Below are 13,215 nucleotides of genomic sequence, written 5' to 3' on the forward strand. Positions count from 1 at the left end.
CGGGATGACTCGTGCTTAAAATCATCGATGCCGGTCTTGAGGCAAAAGGCATGTTCATTCATTCCTTGCCTCTCTATATAGGCTTTTTGTTTTGTGGATAGAATGTTATTTTCCACTAGCCACGGCAGGATGCGAGAGAGGAGGCATTTCATGAACACCTTATACACAGTTGGGAGGAGGGATATGTCTCTCCATGTAGTTGGGTCGTCTCGGATATTATCTTTTTTAGGTATTCTGTGAACGAGGGCTCCTTTCCATGAGTCGGGTACTCTCTTGTTCTCCAGACATACATTAAAGATATAAGTTAAAGTCCTATATGAGTTTGTGCTTTTGATCGTTTCATACGTTACCCCATCTACACCACTTGCTTTATAATTTGGTAACTTGTCAATTACCTTTTTCACCTCTTCCTCTGTGAAATGCGCAGTGTTTGGTAGATGCTCTGGTTCCGATGATGGTATCAGATCAGACCAGGGTGGGGGCGACAGGGGGGCTGCTGATGACGTATGGCCGTTCCCTTGGCATTTCTCCTCATAGTAGGACTGTACGTGCGTAATGTTACTGGAGCAGGGGGGCGGGGCGGGATACTCGCTATTATTCAGGATGATTTCGATTGCTTTTGTCCTTCTGTTTTGCCACAGGTATGAAAGTTTATTGCGTGTTACTTTCCTGGAGTGTTGGCTTTGTGTGGACCCAAGAGAGGGCTGGATTATATCCCTAACAAAGCGGAGTTGTTTCTCAATCCAGGAAGCGAGTGAAGTTGATGTTAGATCCGCAGGGAAAGATTGGCCCACTGGAAGTTTTTTCAGGATACGTGCTGTGTATTTCAAAAAGGGCAATCCATATGATTGTCCACTGAATATGCCATTTCTGTAGTACACCCCGTTGAGAAGTGATACTAATCCCATCCACTTTCCCGGGTCTGCAGACGAAAAGAAATGCTGTTTTTGTTGCAATTTCTTTGTGTCCAATGTTTCCCTAAATGCTCTCTCTGCCGTTTGGAAATCATTCCACTGGAGTTCATTCATAGGCCCAGAGAGTGTTGAGAAGTCTGTGTAGGGAGTTGGTCTACCCATAGCGTCCAAGGTGGGGTCGTAGACAGTCCATGTTTGTTGGTAGATCCTGCCACTTCTCAGTGCTTGTTTGTAGGCGCATCTTATCGCCGACACAGCACACATGATTAAAGCAAGTTTGCAGAACATCTCTGCAACTGACTACCGTACATTAACGGCGGCAGTTACGACGGGTGTGATTGTTTAAGATGTTATAAAAACACACACACACACACACACACACACACACACACACACACACACACACACACACACACACACACACACACACACACACACACACACACACACACACACACACACACACACACAGCTCTGCTAAACACCACAATGACTTTGTAAACCAACTTGTCTTCTCTTCTCGTAGGGTTGTCTTTATATTTAATGCTGCGTGAAGCACTTTGTAACTCTGTTTTAATAAGTGCTGTACGAATATTATTGTTTTTCAGCATCACTGCCATCATCTGTGTAAATAAAATAAGAAAGAGGCAAAACATTTTAAAATAGCCGATCTACAAGCTCACACGAGGCGCTGTGAGCTTGTAGATCGGCTATTTTCACAATATTTATCTGTGGAACCGAGTCAAACAAAATTGAATGCCTACAATTCCAAGTGCTTGTCAGGGTGGGGGGCTCCCCATTTCAAATATGATAATTTGGGGGGGGTGAAGGTTGAGAAGCACTGATCTATATTTGACAACATGGTTCTTCTCTTCCTCTCCAGCACCACCAGCTCCACGGCCAGCTCGTGCGACACAGACTTCTCCAAGGAGGACGAGCAGCGGCTGAAGGACTACGTCCAGCAGCTGAAGAACGACCGCGCGGCCGTGAAGCTCACCATGCTGGATCTGGAGAGCGTGCACGTGGACCCGCTCAGCCTGGAGGTCAAGCCCCGCGGAGAGACACACCGCCTGGACCTGGAGAATGCCGTCCTCATGCAGGAGCTGATGGCCATGAAGGTACTGTTGGAGGAATATAGGGGGAAAAAGGTACTAATTGATGCAGCAGTTCTCAACCTTTTCTGGATCAGGGCCATCTTGGAAATCTCGAAAATGCTCCACGGCCCAACCATCGGACCACTTAACACGGCAGCCGGTCAGATGGGTGGGCCGCGTGCATTTTTATTTTAATGATCAACCAATCGACTGGGTTCCGGCTTGGATCAATGGAACTAACGTAGTATACTTTGAGTTCCTATTTATCGGCATCACAACGAAAACAATATTATACTTATTATATTTTTATTCATGTTTTTTTACCATTAAACTATTTTTGCCACTTATATGTTCCATCAGTGGGCCCCGGCCCACAGGTTGAGAACCACTGCCCTAAATACTTAATTAATCGCAATGTCCTTCTGACGACCTTGAACGGTCAAAACGTTGTACTACTCCCATTAATAAAGTATTTAGGGAGCTCTTAAGACTGTGTGCGGATTTTGTTCTTTTATGAAGGTAGGAGGAACATAGGAATAAAACAAATTGGTACTAATTAATATACTGTACATACAGAAACATGGGTACTGTACTTATTCCTATCATGATAGATATGATGATCACCATTGGTTGTTGTGTGAGGTTATCCAACTGAGGGCCAGCAGTGTGTCAGGGGCCTGATACTGAGGACCAGTGGTGGAAGAAGTACTGACCACAACACCACAATGTAGAAATACTCTGTTAAAAGTAAAAGTCCGGTTTTCAAAATGTACTTGAGTAAGAGTACAAAAGTATTGGCATAAAAATATATTAAAGTACCAAAAGTTAAAGTACCGTAGTCATTATGCAGTATGTCCCATTTCACAAGTTCGTCGTGTATAAAAAACCTTTTGAAAATAGCAGATCTACAAGCTCACAACGCGTCGCAAAGTGAATGTATGTTTTGTAAAAATCTTCAAAGTAACTAGTAACTAAACTTTTCAAATAATTCTAGTGGAGTAAAAAGTACAATATTTGTCTCAGAAAAAGTATAGAAAATTGGAAATACTCCAGTAAAGTAAAAAATACCTCAAACTTTTACTTAAGAACAGTACTTGAGTACATGTACTTACCCTGCCTCACCCTATCCTCTCCTCTCATTCTCCTCTCCTTCTCCAGGAGGAGATGGCGGAGCTGAAGGCTCAACTGTACCTCCTGGAGAAGGAGAAGAAGGCGGTGGAGTTGCGTCTGAGCACGAGGGAGGCGCAGGAGCAGGCCTACCTGGTGCATATTGAGCACCTGAAGTCAGAGGTGGAGGAGCAGCAGGAGCAGCGGAGGCGTTCGCTGGGCTCCACGGGGAGCGGCAGCAAGGACAAGTCCTCTGGAGCCAAGGTGAGCGTTCTGTCTACACTCAAAACAGTCTAGTTTAAAATGTATGTAACTAGTGCTGGGTAATTAACTCATTCCCTGCCTAGAACGTAAAAAACGTAATTATTTCCAATTACCAATTCTGCCAAGAACGTAAAAAAACTTTTTTTTTTTTTTTTCACAATTTGACCCAAAGACCAAGGAGATATGATTTTTCGAAGATCTAGACTCCTATCCACTTCCTTGTTAACTTAAAACTTTAAAATTCTGTATCTCGGCTCCTGAGTACTTTTTTTTCAATGAAAAATCTCTGGCAGTGGGCATACGCGGCCAGAAATAATTCAGGCAGTGAATGAGTTAACCAAAAATATCAAAACCGATGTTAACTCTTAAACTGCCAGAGCATATACAACTAAATAAGGCCCAGACTGCCAGCGATTTTTCGATTTTCTTACCTTTTCAAGTAGTCACAGAATATTTATTTTAAAAAAAAATCATCGAGACCTCCCACTCGCCTGTTATACGCCGTTAAAAATAGCATGTTTCGGCAAAAATACATAAAAAAAAAAAAAGAAAACTACACAGGAGCCGAGATAGAGGAACTATTTTGTTTTTTGAGCCCTCGCAGAATTCGACAAGTTAACTCGTCCATGGCAGTCAATGAGAGAGAACCAATAACTGAGTTATAACCGATTAATAGTCAATGCGTTTTTGTTTTAAGAAGAAAGATATATTACAAATATTTTATTTTATAATTTTAATAATCGATTAGTGTGATTAACCACTTAGCCCTGCATTATATTTTGTTGTACAATGGTGGTGTACAAAAATAGTGAAAATAGCCGATCTACAAGCTTTTAGATCGGCTATTTTCACCACATATATATATTTAAATAATCGTTCATTAATCGTAATCAAGGCAAACGTTTTAAATAATGGTGATATTGATTTGAAGTCATATCGCCCCCAGCCCTTTATGTAACCTCACCATCTAATAGGAGCCTGGGGCATGCAGATGTCATAACTTTACATTTTGAAATAAATACAATCTTTATTTAGAGCAGCTTTCAAAAACAAACGTACACATTTCTTCACGGTTGCCAGAACAGTGGTACAGAACATCTCACAGCAGATGATCAACAAACTGAAAAACAATAAAACAACAGGGGTGTAAAAAAGCCTGAAGGAAGTTTATAAAAGTGTGTTTTTTTCGAAGACGTATAAAAGAACAGAAGACAGAGCTCTGGCTAGTATATAATCTCCTCAGGCAGGTCGTTCCAAACCCTTGAGACCAGTGGTGGAAAAAGTACTCAAATGTTTTACTTAAGTAAAAGTGCCAATACTGCAATGTAGAAGTACTCTGTTACAAGTAAAAGTCCAGAATTCAAAAATGTACTTGAGTAAAAGTACAAAAGTATTGGTATCAAAATGTACTTGTACTACAAAATGTACTACAAAAAGTACAAAGAAATTTGAAAATAGCAGATCTACAAGCTTACAACGCGTTGCGATGCGACGCGTTGTAAGCTTGTAGATTGGCTATTTTCAAATAGCCTAGGTATAAAATAGGGATAAAGTGGTTAATGTATGTTTTATAATGTACTATATTTATATCTGCAAAGTAACTAGTAACTAAAGTTTTCAAATAATTGTAGTGGAGTAAAAGTACAATATTTGCCTCTGAGATGTAGTGGAGTAGAAGTAAAAGTACGGAAAATTGGAAATACTCCAGTAAAATAAAAAATACCTTTACTTGGGTAAATGTACCTAGTTACTTTACACCACTGAAGTTTATAAAAGTGTGTTTTTCGAAGACATAAAAGAACAGAAGACAGTGATCCGGCTAGCATATATAATCTCCTCAGGCAGGTTGTTCCAAACCCCTGAGACCCTAATGGCAAAGGTGAGGTCACGTTTACTCTTAAGTCTAGACTGCCAGATGGGCCCTGCCTGAGGATTTAACGTTGCGGTCTGCCGCATTGGAGAGCTGCCTTCTGGAACAAAGACACGCATTCACGTTGTTGATGTTGGTGAAGTTCTAATAGCCCATATTAGAATGTTGCAGATGATACGTCACTAAACCAATTATTTGATTACTAAAAATGTCTGATTAATCTTCTGTCATTCAATTATTTGATTACTAAAAATGTCTTTTTAATCTGCCTTCATTCAATTATTTAATTAATTGAATTCTTATCGCATTGCTTCAGTGAGGCTATATTATGTCATTGCAATTTGATGAGATATCCAGTAAATGGTCTAGCTGGTTGTCAGAGATCAATTCCAAATTAAATTAAAATGTGTAGTCTATCTTATACACAGTGCACAGTGAACCAAAAATATTTTCACTTCAACACAACATATTGACAGGAGGAATGTAGAACATTCTAACAGGTATTGAATTGATCAAGAAAGTAAAATTCAACTACTATCATAATTGGTAGCACAGTATATAAAGTGTGTAACACCTCCACCCCTGCAAATGGCTTCATTTTGTATAATGCACCAGTCAATTTATACTAAAATGTTTTTAGTATACATTTTGCAGGGTTTGGCTTATCTTCCTATCCTTGTGGGGACATTCGGTCCTCTTGAGGACATACGTGTGTCAACGCACAGGCACACACAGGCCACGCAGCGGTACATGTGACATCATTCCATTCTGTCACATCCTGTGATCAGAGCAATTCATCACAGGAGCCATGCACACATATACGCACAGACGCAAACACATATTAGACACATAACCTTAATGCCATCGTCCACGCCCTGCAAAGGCACTTAGCCAAAGTGTCACTGTCACTATAAAATCAACCATCATCAGCAACCCACCCCCTTTACCTCATTCCATCCATTCTCCTTTTCCCCTCATATCCCCCATTTGGCATATACCAAGCCATCCATCAACATCCCACAGATGGGACATCCTTTAGTCTCAGTCACATTAATGTGACCTAGTCACCATCCATGGAATGGCTTCAAATTGTTCCTTGTCCTTCTGTCTCTCTGCCGAGATAGGCCTCAGAAATCATCTTTAGAAGGACAAGAAAACAGGGCGAGTCAATCACACTTAGCTATATGAATAGTGAAAACCAATCACATGTTATTTACAGTATGTTGCTGTGTGACTAAGTGTTAAGTTTATGGGTATGCCTGCTAGCAGTAACATTTTTACATACACTGCTGCCCTCTTGTGGACAAAGTGGGTTTGTGAACGTTTCTTCAGATGGTGGAAACGACTGAATGTGATTTTGTCCATTACATAGCTGCTGCTCAGGCAAAACCAGTCACCTGTTAGTGTCTGTCAACACATTTGCTCCGTAAGACGATAGAAGGTCCATGTGGCAATGTAGGAATCAACAAGTAACATAACATTTTTCACCTCACAGCCATATTTTGATTTTTTTGTCTCTTCTAGGATGGAGGAGATTCTCCAGCCATCAGCTTGTCAGAGTTCAGAACCATGAATGACAGCGACCTGGCTGCAGAATTGACCAATGCACTCAAGCGGTAAGGCTCATTTATTAGTTGCCTAAAATGATTGGCTTTAAAGGAAAACATTTCAGGCATCAGGGTTTCATTGGTATCATTGGTATTTATTAGTAATATATTAGGTATGAAATGATTGCTTTATGTTGTTGTAATGTGTGTTTGCGTTTGTCAGGGAGAAGAAACTTAAGTGTCGTGTGCAGGAACTGGTGGCAGCGCTGGAGAGGCTGACCAAAAGCAGTGAAGTCCGACATCAGCAGAGCGCAGAGTTTGTCAACGACCTCAAGCGGGCCAACAGGTAACCATGGAAAGGTTTATTCTGCATCCATTCTGCATTTGTTTCTGTTGATTGAAATGATCAGTCTGTCACACATTTTAACTTAGTTTGTAATGTATTAGATAGCATAACCTAGGTGACTAAGCACGGTGTATTTCATGCTAATAAGCCTCTTATACATAAGATGTATTTTATTTTGAAATAACCTGATGTAAGATTCGCTGGCCTCACCACACAGAATTATAGGATAGTAACTAAAGAACCACTTGACGTTTCCTTGTCATTTCACCAAATCAAGAAGCCAAACGAGGATGATTCCGATCCTACTGTAATCATATTTCCAAAACTGCTACCTAGCTAGGAAGCTTCCTTGCAAATGAGACAATGTCCGTGCAAATGTTGAACGATGTTTTCTTTTTTTCCTGTCTGGGTTTGATGGTTCTGCAGCAACCTGGTCGCAGCCTACGAGAAGGCCAAGAAGAAACACCAGAGCAAGCTTAAGAAGATGGAGGGCCAGATGATGGGCATGGTGGAGCGCCACGACACCCAGGTGCGAATGCTCAAACAGCGCATCGCCCTGTTGGAGGAGGAGAACACACGACCTCACACCAACGAGACGTCGCTATGAGGACACACACAGGGGTAGACAGACACACGTCGTCGAGGCCCCGTGGAGAGGACGTAAACAGAGTCTGTCCGCAAGAACAGCAAAATGGAACTCGTGATGGACCTGCGGTTGTTTGACATCCTCGAGGTGTTGAGAGGTTGTTGATGTCGGGATGGTGCTGGGCCAAGACTGTATGTTAACACGTTTATGAATAATATCCCAGCGCTTTAGATGGGGCGAGAGAACACAAAGAGAGGCTTTTCCAAGTGCATTCGCTCCCCCAGTGGGTTCACCGAGCCTCTTTGTGCCGAAAAGTCTTGCAGAAAGCACGAAAGAAACAAAACTGTCCCCTTCATTTCTGTCCTCATGTTCTTACCTCTGGTAGGGTTTTGCGACTCCAGAGCCATTCCCATGGGTCATACTCTTGAGTAAAGATAGCGATGTTCCCTTGTGTGCACAGACTGGCAGACAGAGGGATGCCAGTGTGTTATGGTTTTCTGTCTAGTACAGAGGTCTTCAACAGGGGGTCCGGGGACCCCTAGGGGATCCTCAGAGCTACTATAGGGGGTCGGGCCAAATCTTTGTGTGATAGGATTTCTTTTTTACATTAACCACTTGAACCCTAGAATCCCTATTCTGAGGGGAACATTAGCCGAAAATAGCAGATCTACAAGCTCACAACGCCTCGCGCTGCGAGGCGTTGTGAGCTTGTAGATCGGCTATTTTCGGCAAAGAGGTTTGGCGTAGGGGGGGAAGAGGAGCGAATCGAGTACTAGTAATTGAAGGTTTAAGTGGTTAAATGTCTGAAATGAACAAAAAAACTAAATTTACACAACTCTGATGATAGTCAATGAAGCTATCTATGAAATCTATGAAAAAGTTAAATCTGCAACACAATTGTAAACAATGTAGTGGGGGGGGGGAAACGTTGAAGACCCCTGGTCTAGTAGAACATCCAGGGACTACTTTAGACCCCGTGACACATGGAGAATGCCATGAACTGTGAGAGATCACACACCTCTCCGTGTGCAGTACGGAGGAATCCCACAGTGAGGCTGTCTTGTCTTGTCTGTGTGATTGAATACAAGGTCTTTCCCTCCTTCCTGTGGTCCTACTGCGTGGATGATGGACACAGTTTGCATTCACTGTACAACGACGCAAGCTGAAGTGAAGACAAGAGAAGGATGGCATTTCAACAGACTATACTATACAATACTGAACCACAAATACAAATTGTGTCATTTTTATATTTCTTAAGAGCACTATTATACGATTTGTATTCTCTTCTACGGGCTATTTTACCAGAGTCTAACACACAGTTTACGCTACAGTGTCACTAATTTAGCTTTGATATGCCTTTTATTGTCTTAAGGTTGGACAACTTATTATTTTATATCGGTGTAATTTTTCTGCCTGTTGAAGTTAAATTCACTCTTAAGGCTGACCATCATGATTGCCAGTCCCTGAACAGTCCTGCATAAATGGAACACGTTAAGTTTAGTGGGCAGTGTCCCTTATATTTGAGAACGTCACAACAGCTTGGTCATGTTCTGGACCATTTTGTAGGGTTGCACAATTCATTAAAAATATATATAGTTGCTGTTGGGTGGAAACCAAAACTGTTAATTTTCAGGATTCAAATAAAAGAAATCGATCTACAAGCTCAGCTTTGAGCTTGTAGATCGGCTATTTTTGCTACTTGTTTGTGACACTGTAGTATGAGGCATTCATTTACCAAAAAAATAATAAAACATGAAAAGTTAAAATATGGAGATAAGAGGTTTCTCCCCAACAGCAACGTACTGAATTGAAAAAAGAGAAAAAAGTTCCTAAGCAAAGTAATTTGGCATCACAAAATCTCAGGCTTTACCAAATCAAGCTCCATGCATAAAAGAAGAGTTTCATTTCAAATGATATCTGAGATTGCAACATTTTTGCACACAGAGAGAACTTTTGTTAAAAAGGTTTTGTTCACATTTTACCATTCATGTACACACTCTGAACTAAAGCTCATCAAAAGAAACGGATTTGTTACATATTAAGATCTCAAGCTAAATCTAAGTTATGTCATACCTTGTTTTGACTAAGATTTGCCTGTACCTATACTGTACCTCACGATTCCCGGTAAGGGTCCATTTGTTTCCATTTGTACTTTCTCATAGTTCTATACCTGTAAGGGTCCATTTGGTTCCTAACTATCAATCATTCAGCTGGGGACCCTGGAAGCCTCTCAAGGACCCCTGGGAGTCCTCGAACCCCATGTTGAGAACCAGTGACATAGACTCTAGACTCTCTCATGCTTCACAGTGCACCTGCTGGACATTAACACAATACCACCCAATATACAGTATATTTACCACACACACACACACACACACACACACAATCAGGAGGCTTTACAACCATTTTTCAGGGAATATTGACCTGATCTGAGCGTCAGGTCTCCTCAACCAATGGAGGCGCTGATTGTCTCTCTCTCTCTCTCTCTCTCACACACACACACACACACAATTTCACTACAGTGTACGTACATTGCCTGGATTGTATCTTAACGTTTTACTGGAAAATAAATGCCAGCAGTAGTCTCCTGTCCTAGGGATGGGGAAATGGTGCCAGACTGTATTTACCTGTAAGATCCGGATAATTATCCTGTTAATTTAACCCCAGCACCGTATTCTGGGGAAAACATTAGCAGAAAATAGCAGATCTACAAGCTCACAACACAAACAGAAACATCATAGAGCCCTGAGGGACTCTGGTCAACCAAATATGGGGTTTAAGTGGTTAACTCTATGTACAAATGTAACCATCCATTTGGTTACATTTATTCACTCTCAGATTTACACATGCATACATGAGAGGATTTTACTGTGTAATACGCAGTGTTAGGTGTGAGGATATTAACCTTGTTTTCTTTTAACCAAAGACAGTTTTCATTTGTATTATTGAATGACTTGCATATATGTACATTGTGTTTTTTATATAAATATAAATGTGAACATTGAATGATTACAGCAACAAAATGTCCTGGTCCAGTCAAATTCCTGAGTGGTGGTTTTACTCTTGAGAGTGTAAACATAATACCATAATAACATAATAAGAGTCCATGTTAACACTAAGGATTTTACAGTGAGTTAGGAAAGATATAAATTGGATATGCCTTTTGTCATAACCTCAAAGTGTGGCATACTGCCTTACACACACACACACACACACACACGCACAGTCACCGACTGATGAAGTGACACTGGTGGTTCCTTTTAGTTTTAAAGACCCCCGAGAATTAGGCCACGGACCCCCATAACTCTGAGAGTGTACAAGTGGAACCAAATGGACCCATTTGGTTCCATTTGTACACTGAGTTACAGACTAGATTGACTATCTATCAATCATTTAGTTGACTGATGAAGTTACAGAATTGTTCAGCCGGTTGGCCTAACAACGATTAGCCAATCACAGAGCAAATCATCCCTCCAGGCTACAGGATGTAGTCTATTGCAGTAACAACCTTTTCTTATCATTTGCAGGGCTCGACAGTGTGTGAGTATTTGCCCCTAAAACAAGAACAGTGTGTGAGTAAAGATTTCACTTGCACGTGCACTTAAAAAAAAGAAAGAAATACAAATCTTAAAAAAGTGCGTTGCCAATCCATGGCAAGGCACAGCCGGCCTGTGAACCAGAATGTTATAGGTTTGATTCCTATCCATTGTGTGAAAGTATCGACACATTTGGAAAAAATATATATATATTCTTTTTAAGTATTAAATATAAATCTTTCTCATGGGGGGCCCTGACACTACATCTTTTCACATGGGGGCCTTGACCTCAAAATGTTTTAGGTCCACAGATATCATAGATAGCACTAGCGATTTGTTTACATTCGACCGCATGGCTCATTTGCATAAGATGTTTACCGTATTGATTTGATCCCACTGTTGAGGGTTAGGGTTATGTTTTATATATTTTGTTTAAGACTTACAGTAGGCTGCCTTGCCCCACTGGAATACAGTGACTGATATGAATTAATAATATACTGGACCATACGTAAAATGAAGAATACCTTGTGATGTCGGTGACATTTTATTACAAATGAAAATAAAAATAAGAAACGGCGCAGTAACAATACATTTTCGTATAGCAGCAATTTTGCATGTAGGCCTACAATATAAATATATATTGTCTGGCGGAAACCTCATTATGGCCAAAACTGTTACTTTTCAGCATAAACATTCTGCGTTCGGAAATTACGCACCTGAGCACACTAAAAAAACTGCAGATTCAGCAAAAATAGCAAAAAAAAACAAGACTCGCGCAACATCATTTGGCAAGACACCATCTCCCGTTTACTTCCTGTATCTGCATAGTCTCGCGTAGCTTTCTGCGTGAAGTGGGCGGACGCCAACCTGCTTCCGGTCTCCGAAAAAGGCGTCCGCCCACTTCACGCAGCTAGCTACTGTACGCGAGACGCGAGACTATGCAGATACGGGAAGTAAACCGGAGATAGTGTGTCTTGCCGATTTTTGTTGCGAGAGTCTTGTTTTTTTTGCTATTTTTGCCAAATCTGCTGTTTTTTTAGTGTGCTCCGGTGCGTAATTTCCGAACGCAGAATGTTAATGCTAAAAAGTAACAGTTTTGGCCATAATGAGGTTTCCGCCAGACAATATATATTTATATTTATATTGTACATGCAAAATTGCTGTTATACGAAAATGTATTGTATTGTTTGTATTGTTGTAAAATGTATTGTTTTTAAGGACTTTCAAAAAGCGTTAAGCAGAATGGGGTCCGGGGACCCCCAGGGGTCCTTGGGGGGGTTCCAGGGGGTTCCCAGCTAAATATTATTAAATATGGCTCTTTTATAGCTACTTTTAACTTTTTAATGGATCCTATCTATGTAAGTAAAACCTGATAAAAGTGTCAAACTCCCAAAATCCACCAGAATACTGGAAATTACAACTACTCTGTTAAACATTTCCTGGGGGGTACCCCCAACGTGGTCAAGAGCAAAATCTCCTGTTATCGGACGGTCTGAGGTTGGCAGGTATGCTGCATAGTGAGCCGAAGGTTACAGGTTCAAGACCCGATTGCTGCAGTATGATCCTGAGCAAGACATACTCTACTGCAATTATTTGGTAATAATATTGGTACTTTTACTTGTAACAAAGTATTTCTACATTGTGTGCTACTATTTTCTTAAGTACACAATGTGACTACCTTTTCCACCACCGCTGGTAATAACAGAGAAACAGAGCATTATAAATCTCTGAACTTTTAAAGGAGTACAATTCTAAAACTATGAAACATTTCAAAGATTCCTTTTCAAGCAAACATGTCCACATTAAGATGAACATTTTAAAGTTTGAATGGGGGTTCTAGGTGTAAGCATGTAGGACTAGTAGCCTGCCAAAGTTTGTACTTTTTTCCCTTTAAATGTCCATTGCCACATTGACAATGCATTGGGCGCTTAAAGTTAAATATTTCAAAAAC

General features: G+C 40.8%; 1 protein-coding gene across 3 annotated transcripts in view; it reads left to right on the forward strand.

Annotated features, from left to right (window-relative positions):
- The window catches only part of mcc (MCC regulator of WNT signaling pathway), a 73,766-nt gene extending 63,015 nt beyond the window's left edge, over nt 1-10,751 (forward strand). For all 3 annotated transcript variants that reach the window (XM_080441145.1, XM_080441146.1, XM_080441147.1), the window contains 5 exons: nt 1,798-2,032; nt 3,167-3,379; nt 6,774-6,865; nt 7,020-7,142; nt 7,569-10,751. In XM_080441145.1, coding sequence (XP_080297271.1) covers nt 1,798-2,032; nt 3,167-3,379; nt 6,774-6,865; nt 7,020-7,142; nt 7,569-7,749 — 844 coding nt within the window. In that variant the 3' untranslated portion in view covers nt 7,750-10,751. The remainder of the gene's footprint in view (nt 1-1,797; nt 2,033-3,166; nt 3,380-6,773; nt 6,866-7,019; nt 7,143-7,568) is intronic.
- Nucleotides 10,752-13,215: the final 2,464 nt, after the last annotated feature.

This window comes from Gymnoscopelus braueri, assembly GCF_963280865.1.
Source record: "Gymnoscopelus braueri genome assembly, chromosome: 10".
Taxonomy (NCBI): Eukaryota; Metazoa; Chordata; class Actinopteri; order Myctophiformes; family Myctophidae; genus Gymnoscopelus; species Gymnoscopelus braueri.